The sequence below is a fragment of the Pecten maximus genome, chromosome 7, assembly GCF_902652985.1.
Source record: "Pecten maximus chromosome 7, xPecMax1.1, whole genome shotgun sequence".
NCBI classification, from domain to species: Eukaryota; Metazoa; Mollusca; class Bivalvia; order Pectinida; family Pectinidae; genus Pecten; species Pecten maximus.
The window spans coordinates 33,452,813-33,464,533 of NC_047021.1; the positions used below are offsets into that span (position 1 = coordinate 33,452,813).

At 32.7% G+C, this 11,721-nt stretch overlaps 1 protein-coding gene across 1 annotated transcript; it reads left to right on the forward strand.

The window, feature by feature from the left end:
- On the forward strand, positions 1-11,720 carry LOC117330644 (carnitine O-palmitoyltransferase 2, mitochondrial-like). Its single transcript, XM_033889077.1, has 15 exons — positions 1-196; positions 918-961; positions 1,592-1,797; positions 2,710-2,769; positions 3,204-3,307; positions 3,647-3,780; positions 4,044-4,157; positions 4,480-4,577; positions 5,649-5,795; positions 6,414-6,534; positions 7,154-7,350; positions 7,727-7,896; positions 8,313-8,541; positions 9,148-9,339; positions 10,002-11,720. The coding sequence occupies exons 1-15, from the start codon at positions 134-136 to the stop codon at positions 10,148-10,150; spliced, it is 2,028 nt and encodes a 675-aa protein (XP_033744968.1). The 5' UTR covers positions 1-133; the 3' UTR covers positions 10,151-11,720.
- The last annotated feature ends 1 nt before the right edge of the window (position 11,721 follows it).

Here is an 11,721-nt window from a genome sequence, read left to right on the forward strand (position 1 = left end):
TTTAGATGCCGGTTGGTTGTAAATAAGCCTACAGACTTACCTTCGTGCATTTTGGAAAGTTCAAAGTCCAGCATATTGTTATTGTCGAATTGTTATAAAAAAGACTATTGTTAACTATTTAAATGCTAAAAAGATGCTCAGGACTCGTGTGAAAACCTTTGCCGCCCAATGCACACGTCTTCATAAAGTCAAACAGGTATTCAGCTGTCATTCAACATTGTCTGGTCATTCAGCTGTGACAGCTAGATGAACAACACTACTAACATTACATGGGATAGTAAGAAGGCAGCAAGCATTTTACTTTGTGTAAACATTAACATTTTACCATGTCATGGCTTTGTTAATCTTTAATATTCAAGAATGAGTGTTGCCATGTAACATGTAGTCAGAGACTTATATACTAAATTAATATAGGTCTCTGATGTAGTGTATAAAAATCAGAGAGGCACAATGTCAGGGTGACTGGTTTGATATAGGTTTTGCAGCATTCTGTAATCAGGTTGGGACCCCCCACCCCCGGAAAGACTTATTTCTTTGTACTTTACGAATAAGTGATCGGCTGATATGTAATGATAAGTAACTTTTTTCGGAAGATGAAAAACCAAGAAATTCATCCAAAACAAAAACTGTTGCAACAATACATTTTAAAATAATCAAACGAGGTGCTGTTATCAATCAGCTATCTATTACAGTCCAAAATTTTAATGTTTTATAAAAGGCACAATTGTACAACACAAAGAAGTCTCATAAAATCGAGACTGCCTCAACTTTCTGAGGGAGTTCTTAACCGTATCAGAGACCTATATACTTTAATATAGGTCTCTGACCGTATCAACAGCTGTATATTGGTGTTTTTAGAGGCTGCAGTATGTGATTTTTGTTTTTGCCAACAAATTTGAATTATTTTAATGTTGCAGTTGGCAAACCAGATATTGAAAAATGGACAGCGGGCAGTTTACAGGTAAGCTTTCATATTTGGTACATTTGTATAACATACACTTGAATTTTTAGATATACAAATAGCAAACAATTTAGAAGTACAATTTTTATTCAATAGAAAAGCACGACATTAAATTCAGTTTATTAAATAAGACCAAATAAGATTAAGAATAGTGCTGACAGATAACAGACAGATGAGCCAAACTCAATGTACAGCTGTACAGGTAAAAAACACAGGTAGCTAATGACACTGTCTGCTTCTTTAGCATGAGTTTCCTCTGGCCCTCGGACACCAGACTTGGACATTCTGACAGATAGATATCCTACACAAGATATCTATCAGATATAAGTATTTGTAAATATTGTATAAATGTCATATGCATTTTAGCTAGATCATATGGAACCTGAGCTATATGTTCAATATGTTATCAAGAATGTCTAATTCTGGTGTCAGGAAATTCAGACTGAAATAAAAAAAAAAAAAGAAAGATTTTCAGAATAAAATATATTGCCAGTATTTAAACTAAATGGAGTAAAAATCAGGATATTTTGACAAATTATTCCTGATATTGATGTGTAATCAACGTATATTTTGCATTTTCCATATCTATTAATTAACAGTGCAATATTTGTACTTTTAATATATTTCCAGTACAAATTCTGGATCGGATTGGGAATATCTACAACGGAGTATTGTTCCAACTGACTACTTCCAGGACAGTCTACCTCGACTAGCTATTCCCAAACTAGAGGCAACATGTGACAGCTATCTTGAGTCCCAGCAAGTCATTCTCACACCAGAAGAATGGGAAACTACACAAGACTATACAATAAAATTCATGGCGGAAGATGGAAAATGTTAGTTTGAAAATATAATTTACTTTGCACTGGGCATAATTAGATCCCTTTAACAGATGAAATGGTGTCCTGTATATTTTGAATGGATGAAAAATAAAGAGAGTCTTATCCATTTCATTCATTCAAATGGACAAAATATATAATCTTCTGTCAATCAATCTTGTTAATCCATGTATGCCTGAAGGAAGTGTATTGGGGCTCTTAGTGTAGGAGGAAACTTAGTTCCCAGGGGAAACTAAAATACTCTCTATAAGCAATAAATATAATCAAATAAGGGTTCCTATATAAAGATGTTAAGATGAAATTAAATCCAAAAGTATGATTCTTCAATTTCAGAAAGCTTCAATTGTCAATTTAGGATACACAATTCAAATGACTGATATATGTTCACAATTTAATAGTTTGTATAAATCTTTCAAACTAATGGGGCAGTGATAGCTCAGTGGACAATACACTTTACCCTAATTAATCTGGATGACATGTGACAGGCCTCCCATATGTTGTTCGTTGAGGTAGCCACCAGTTACTACAAAGATACCCTGCCTTGAAATGACGATAGCTGTCCTATAATGACCTGATCTTAAACTTAATGGCTTACTTGCAAGACCATCCTTTTATCAAGATTTTAGGGCACTGTATATTTGTTAAATTGCATAGGGTTTGTCCCATTCGGACCTAGTTTGTGGGTATCAAATTATTCGTAATCATACCTTATAAACATTATTTCATGAATACCTACTGTATATGTGTATATGTTTCAGTGTATATATAGATATTTGCAGGGTATTAAATTTCATGCTGTATTTAATGACATGAATATACCGTAGCCAAAATATATCTCCCACAAATATTACCAAATATACAGTATATGGTTATACTGCTACTTATTTCCTGTTTTGTAATTGGTTTCAGATTTACAACAAGAACTACGGAAATTGGACAAGAAAAACAAACACACCAGCTATGTTTCCAGTAAGTTTTAACCTCCTAAAAAAGGAAGCTAGGATCGGGATCAATTAAGAAATCAAACATGTGATAACGTTAACCTTTAAAAATAAATTTATTATACCGTTCCTTCAGCATCTCTTTTACTACTTATAGATAACTTTTATTTGAACAGTTTTGTTTCTTGCTGTTTGCAATTTTAGAGCGTCAGAGATGGCTGTTTTTCAGAAGAAGTAAAGACCAAACATTTGTTAAAAACAAAAGTTATTTATAATATTTGAGATGTGGTTTTCAATTAAAATATTAGATCTATACATGCACTAAAATCCCAAATTTTGATTTTATGATGTTTGATTAGGAATATTTTTCTTGTGAGATAGCATTTTGTGAGTGTTTCATTTGTCATTAAGTTATTAATTTTCATAGCTATGAAATGTTGATTGTTATTTTCAATCTTTCAGAGCCATGGTTTGACATGTACCTGAAATCTCGCCTTCCTATTGTGTTGAACTTCAATCCTTTTATGTCATTTGTTGACGAACCCCAACCTGAATATCGCACACAAGTATGTATAATTTTCAATAATATGTAAGAAAAATATTTTACTTCTGCTTGGTAGAAGAGTTAAAAACAGAAGAAATGATCAAACTGGTAATTAAAGATTTTAAACATTGGACTAGATCTCATGCTGGACATTTAAGGATCTTATACTTTTTGCTGTCTTGCCCAGAGATGAAGTGAGGGGTTCCTATTTTCCTGTGATTTTTGACTTACTGTAAGTTACATTGTAAAAATTTGGGGTGGAAATTTTGTGAATAATACAAATGTATATTTTATTCTAATTTGAGGATTCTTAATTCTGAATAATATTTTCACAACTTGTCTAATTTTTTTTTTATTTCAGTTACTAAGATCAACAAATATGATAATATCTTCATTACGGTTTCTAAAATCTTTGAGGGAAAACATTTTGGAGCCTGACGTTTACCATCTGAAACCTGAGAAAACAAAGAATGAAAAATTTGATAAATTTTGCAGGTAATCATTTAAGGGCAATTATGAATTAAAAATAAATTGCTGTAGTTTTGTCAGTTTGTGTTTGTATACATGTATTATATACTCCTCGCAGTACACTAGGGTAGGGGGCTTATTTGAGGATAAATACGGTAATACAGGCTATTGATCAGATAAATGAAATGGATAACAAGAGATTAGCTCTTCATAACCATGGAATGCTTGATTCGTCTTAAAAGAATGTTGATAGCTTCTGGAATTCAGCTGATGTTAGTTTCGTGTTTTAGAAAAGTACCAAAACGATTTGCCTGGCATGGTGCCTTGTTACACAGTAGACAGTCTGCATTTCCTTTGGACATGAGTCAATATGGACGTCTTTTCAACTCCACACGAATTCCAAGGTATATTTCATATTGCATATGATAAATCTTATTTCCCCTTCTTCATTAAAACTAGTAGATATTTCAACCAATTATTTCATAACAGTTTAATAATCCTCAAACTTCCAAGGGCTGTGTTCACTTTGATATCCTCTATAATTAACGGATATTATTAATAAACTGCTTTGTCTTTATGAACTAAACCCAACAAAGCAAACCATGTCAGTAAATATGCATGTTTTTCAAAACCTTCAACCTTCTATATACTTGTGCTTTTGAAATATGAATGAAGTTCATTTGGAAGAATTCCATAAAAAATATACTTTTTTTATAATATTTTCAGAGAGGGTAAAGATGAGTTTCTAACCGATCCAGAAGGCAGGCATATGCTAGTGATGAGAAACGGTCACTTCTATGTGTTTGATGTTTTAGATAATGAAGGTGAGCATGAGGTGAAATGTGGTGCTGTTATTAATGAGTAAATGGAAATGTATGATAATTAGCATTATTATACCTTTCCTTATTTTACACTAGACAATAGAAATGTTATTTGAAACACATCCTCCGAAAATGTTATTAACCAGGTTAATAGTCATAAGTGCTATTTACCGGGAATGAGCTATTTAACCTGCATTCAAATTTTTTCGTATTTTTTTGCTTGGTTCATTCTGATTGGACAATGCATTTCAATGTCACATCCCTTCGGATCATCTCTACCGCCTTCCCTTGTATTATGATAAAGTCTGAAAGCACTTTTGAGACTAAGACGAAGCTGACAGTTATATGTTTACTAAAATTGTTTGAGTGAATGCTACAGGAACATTTCGGAAAATTACTTCATCTACAAGATTTGATAATCTGTATGAAGAAGCGATGGACACAATTTTACTGCAATTGTAAGTCTTATGTTTGACTTAAAAAATAACATGTTTTCAGATTATCATAAAACCTCTGATAGGACAAGACCCAGTGGTCAAAACCAGAGCTACTTTCACATATATAACCTCATATTTCTACTTTCACCTGTATGGTCTCATGTTTTTTACATGTATAACCTCATATTTCTACTTTCACCTGTATGACCTCATGTTTCAACTTTCACCTGTATGACCGCATGTTTCAATTTTCATAGGTATAACCTCATATTTCTACCTTCATATGTATTGACCTCATATTTCCACTTTCAAATGTATATATGACCTCATATTTCTACCTTCATATGTATTGACCTCATATTTTCACTTTGAAATGTATTGACCTCATATTTTCACTTTCAAATGTATGACCTCATATTTCTACCTTCATATGTATGACCTCATATTTTCACTTTCACATGTATGACCTCATGTTTCTATTTTCACATGTATGACTTAATATTTCTACTCGCACATGTATGACCGCCTGATTCTACATAACTGTATGACCTTACGTATCATTCTACGTTTACAAATATGACCTCATATTTCGTTTCATCTTTCACACATTTGACCTCCCGCTTGGTATGTTTTGTAGGCCATATTGAGAGTCCTGAGAAGATTATGGCTCACATCCAGCATATTCTTCAAGATAACCGGCCACCACCAGAGTTTCCTCTTGGCTACTTCACAGCAGAGAACCGCGACAAATGGGCAGCTTATCGGGACCAACTACTAGCTAATGGTCAGTTGTGTTGATAAAAAATTGGATGATAAATAATCAAAATTTTCTTTGGCGAATATAAGAAAATGTTTAGAAAATAGTATTCATTTAGCGATATTTTGCTTTAAATTTGTTTGCTTGAAAATTGCAGAAATTAACAAAATGTGATTAATATGTCTTCATTGTTACTTTATACCTAATTGTATGGTCCATTCTCCATGTCAAACAGTTTATGATATACAGATGTTATCAGTAATTGAAAGCATGAGCATTTTCATTGCAAAAAGGACAGCATTGTTCGAAATTTCCTGGGCAGTCACTATGCAGGCTGTTTAAAAAAGCAGATATCATCTTGTAGGAAATTACATTTCTGTGACTTTCAAAAACCATTCCTTGTTTTTCTTATGCTTGGATTTCACTTGGAAAAACACCAAAGTTGAAATAAGATGCAAACATTTATATTTTATCAAAACTGATATCTCTGTCTAAAAATCAAACCAACAAATTAGACTTAATAGAAAAAGTTATCAAATTGAATTTTGATAATGATTTTGTTTTTAGATGACAGTTAAGAATATTTTAAAATCATCTCTTGAGTATCTGTCATTCTGGACTTTTGAAATTATTTTGTATGTCCAGGTAATGGACCAACACTGAACAAAATTGACACGGCTTTGTTTGCCTTATGTTTGGACGACAAGAACTCGAATGATCCCAATGATATTACAAGACAGTTTCTGCATGGAGATGGCATGAACAGGTAATGCAAGTTTTACTATTGACAATCATAATTGGATAGTCTTTATAATTTATGCACTTCTTTTGATTTGTATTTTGGTCTGTACATTGAGGACAGAAAACTATTGATGTCACAGTGATCAAATATGTAAAACAATCTAATCAGTGTCATTTGTTAGTTCATGGAGATGCTTTCCTTTTACCTCCGCTATCATCACACTGAGATGCTCTAATTTATTGAATTCTAATTTTGTTGGCACAAAAACTATATCATAAAGGATATTTTTATATTATTTTAAAAGTGTAATCATGGGTGAAAGCAATATTATATGATCTTTTTCAGTCTTTTGGGGAAATATCCCTCATATATGTCTGCACAGTGTTTTGTAAATACAGCTATTTCAATATTTTAGGAATCTGACACGTTAACCCATGAATCTTGAAATTGTGTTTTAATTATTTTGAGTAATTTTGTGCCAGTTTTTGATAGACTAATAACTGTAGTTGCACTTTGCCTCTTATGCTTTGAAGACTGTAGAATTTACCCTGACTTACCAATATCTAATACATTTGAGTCATTATGTACATACCAGTTAACATTTGGTATGATTATTGCTGATGAGACTATGTATATTTTTCAGGTGGTTTGATAAGAGCTTCAGTCTCATCATGACGCCAGACTCGAGGGCATGTGTTAATTTTGAACATGCATGGGGAGATGGGGTGGCTGTTCTACGATACTTCAACGAAGTATTCAAGGATTCCACAGAGAACCATTTTGTACATCCCTCAACTACAGTCCCCAATGCTATTTCTGATAATGGAGTACAGAGACTAGGTGAGCAAATAATTTATAATTTTGTTGTCATTTTCCATATCGATATGTATATAAATAGGTACAATGTAACTGTTTTAAGAGGAGGAAAAAACAGAGGAGAAAAATTATAGAGATATGTCTCAAGGTCTTTGTGATTTAAATACATATTTGTTCTTTCTTTTGGCACGCTCCCATGTAAACATATTTGGAAAATATATATAATTAAATGTCAGAAAATATTATCATGAATATTCATTGAAAAATATGCGTACTTCTAAAGTCACTTCTATCATAAAAATGTTGTTTTGCTGAAGTGATCACAACACAACGTCATACAGGGATGCATGTAAGTGGCCTGGATTTAAGTGTAAAATTTCAGTGTTTTCTTGTGTTTAAGAGTTTGAGTTGGACGCACCACTTAAGGAAGGGGTCCAGACTGCTAAGGTCAATTTTGATAATCTGGTTGGATCCCTCGACCTACATCACCTGGAATATGACAACTACACCAAGGACTTTGTCAAAGCAAAGAAAATTAGTCCCGACTCTTTAATGCAACTTGCTATACAGGTATAGATATCTCACAGAAAAAACCAATTTGCTCGTTCAGTAACTTCTGATTGACTTTAATTTTATGCACTCTGCCAATACACAAGGTGTTCAACATACAAATGTATGTAAAACAGGTGTTAGCCATCCAATCAGAATTAATTTCAGACTTTTTGTATTAGCCCACTATCATCCGATGGTGGATTATATTCAAATCGCCCTACATCCATGATGTGTGGTCCGGCCCGTCCTTCATCCGGTGGCCGTTTGTAAACAATCCTTGTTTCTTGTTTATGTTTTCATATGAAGTTAATGAGAAGAAGAGAAAAGATCAGTCTTACATAGAACTGATAAAGATAATTTATTGGTGGGCTCCAAGATCATATACATGTACACTGGTGAATTCTGGCTAATATGGATTTTCGTCATTTATTTAGATGGCATATTACCGACAAAACCGGAAGTTTGTAGCTACGTATGAGTCCTGCAGTACAGCCGCATACAAACATGGACGTACTGAAACCCTGCGATCTGCTACCATGGATACCAAGTTGGCTACAGAAATGATTGTTGACCGCGGCAACAAAGAGAGCCCTGGGGACCTCTTCAACGCCATGGTTCAATGTTCCAAAACACACGGGGATCTCACAAAGAATGCTGCTATGGGTAATTTTATCCATATTTCATTTTATAAAAAGCTACATGAAGTACAATTTTATTCATACTATTTTAACTGCAATGATTTTAAAGAAACATACAAAAGCTTTTTTTGCAATTTGTATACATGTTATCAGTAATATTATTTCTGAGATTGAAGGAGAGCCATTATAAATAGCTTGTTTAAGCATTGAACTTTATTGATGTGGTAGATATGGACGATTTACCATGTAAATGCTAGAGCTTTTCTTTCAAACATCATAATCTCAGGAGAATTATATTTTTTGTGTTTCATTTATTTATAAACATTAATGTGTCCATCTTGAAATTAAGATCATTCAGACATAGAATGGCTGTTGCATGTAAATAATATCATATATTCATACACATGGATATGACATCGTGATTTGGGTATAAGCTAAGCTCTCATAGACTGCAAATCTATATACTGCATAATGTACATGCAGTTAGTTTATATCATGGCTTCACCATCCAAATAGAAATACATATATATGATATTTAAGTATTAATGTATAGTCTGCATTATACTGGTACATTCTTCTTGAGACAGGATTATTTTGATGTGTATTCCTGCATGATGCTTTCATTACACAGGGAAGGGATTTGATCGTCATTTGTTTGCTCTAAGGACACTGGGGCAGGAAAGTAATTTTTTTCCTCATAAGGTATTTGAAGATCCGGCCTACCATAAGATCAACCATATCATTCTGTCTACCTCCACACTTAGTAGTCCAGCTGTAATCATCGGAGGATTTGCCCCTGTTGTTCCTGATGGATACGGAATAGGTATGTGTTGTGTGCTGTTTTAGGCATATCGTTCACTAGACCAATTATCTAAATATGTGGCCTGTCTTGCCATGTACAGTAATGCATTATAATGCCAGTGTCATAGATATCATAAGATATGTACGTATTAACATTTTTGTGACACCAGTAGTTGACATCTTTATGATGTCACATGATTGTCACACTACTGCCAGACTCAAAATTATTTGAAAATAAATTTGGGAGTTTTATGTTAATTTCCTCATTCATGTTAATGTGAGTTATATGATAAATAGTATCTTACACTTGTGTCAATGTGAAATGTTTAGCCTTTTTCTACAAACTACCATGTTACTCACTGTCCTGTAGGCTTTTAACGTCATTACATGTTAAATTTATAAGGGGGGCGGGGGTCTTCTCTGTCCATCTTGTGCATACATACGTAATACCAAATTTGTCAGCACTCTATCAGCTTCATTCCTTGACAGATTTTATCACGCAATGATAACGGACCATAAACTATTTCTAGCCGTGAAAAGGGGGGACATGTATTGCTAATGCAATACCCAGTATACTTGTTTAACTTGTTTAGTGTATTCCATATTGAAGTGAAACAGTCTACTGAGAAAAGCGTGAAGCTATGATATGTGTAGTCATATGTATAACATATTTATATTTCACAGGCTATGCCATTGAGAGTAACAGAATCGGTTTCAATGTGACAAGTTACCCTCCAGCAACAAATGTGCGTGAATTCATTGACTGTCTCCGAATTAGTCTAAATGACTTATTTGATGTAATGAATAAAACCAGCCCAAGGAGTTCTTCATGAGCAGAATTGTTTCCATAGATGTTGAATATTCATGAACTTGAGTGGAAAGGATCCATTCATGCCCCTTGGAATATTCATTCATTTTTCGTAGAAATTGATGTCCTGTGTGGAAATGTTACAAGTTCTCATGAATATGGCTGTTTCATTGATATTCTATTGAATATTCATGTGTGGATAGCTGATGGATGTTATTTCAGATTTCCAATTTTTTTTATGTGGACTAGATGTGAAATGAAGTGATTACAAATGCTGTTTAAAAATGGTATTTAAGAATGATGGTTAATAACATTATTATACAAATCACATAATATTCTTATTTTCTTTGTAGAAGAATCTTAATTAGGTTTTCTACTAAGAAAGTGCTCCTTATGAAAATTTTATTTTGACAACTGAACAAAAAGAATTAAAAAGTGTTTTGAACGGAAATTTGAATTGAAACATAACAAGCAAAACAAACAGATTTTATATTTTTTTTAATTTTTTTTTTTAGAAAATATATTCAATAGTTACATATTTTCATTTTTGTCTCTGACAAAACATATATGTATGCCTTGTATACAGAATCATATATATTAATATGTAATGGGATTTTTTCATGCAAGTAACTTATTTACTGTACATCACAGTTATGATGCATACATATAAATGATCATAAAAATGTCAATAATTTATTAGGAGTTGTCAAGTTGTGATGACCAAACACTTTGCCCAGTTTGATCAACCAATTTTTGACCCCAGGCATTTTATATATTGCTAAAAATATACATGCAACTACATTTACAGTAATAAATAGAGAACGTGTAAGGAGGGGTCATTGTGCATTAGCCAATATAATATCTTACCTATTATCAAAAATATGAAAATAAGAGGTAATTTTCTAAGCTTACTATTATGTTCTATCCACTGAGAATGATAATAGGTTTGTATTTCAATACAGTTGTGAAAAATGATACTTTAGATGCTTTATTGTTTCATCAGCAATGAAAGAGGGACTACAGTGTTACTTTTCAGTGTGGCGGCATTGGTGTCATAAACATCTCACTTTTACGTTTGGTGTTTAGGTTTATTGCTCAAAAATTACAAGTCCATCTTTAACTTGCTTCATGCATATGTACATGTATATAGTTAGATCAAATAGTGCACATCTCAACTCATCCTTAATTTACAGAATATCATCCAGAATTTATTGTCTAATCATTTTTGAAAGCAGGAATGGTGGTAATCTGGACTTTAAAGTTTTGTATTTTGCTCTATTTCTCAAAAAGTATCAGTGTTATTTCATCTTTAATACTAGAGCCTGTTTCTTTGATTGTGTTTATTTATATTCAGAGTTTTGTACTAGAAAATATTTTGTTTTAACTGTGATATAGTAGTATTCATGTTTTTGGGAAAGGCGAAGTGTATCATTTCATTTAATTGCAAAAATTGTTTTCTCTAGATAACAGAGAAAAAAATGTCTGCTTAAATATGAAATTTTATTTATATTGTAGAATATTGGAAAAAAACACCAAATGTATACATGTAGGGGGGATTTTGAATAAGAAATAAAGTGCTCAGTATAATTTGTAAAC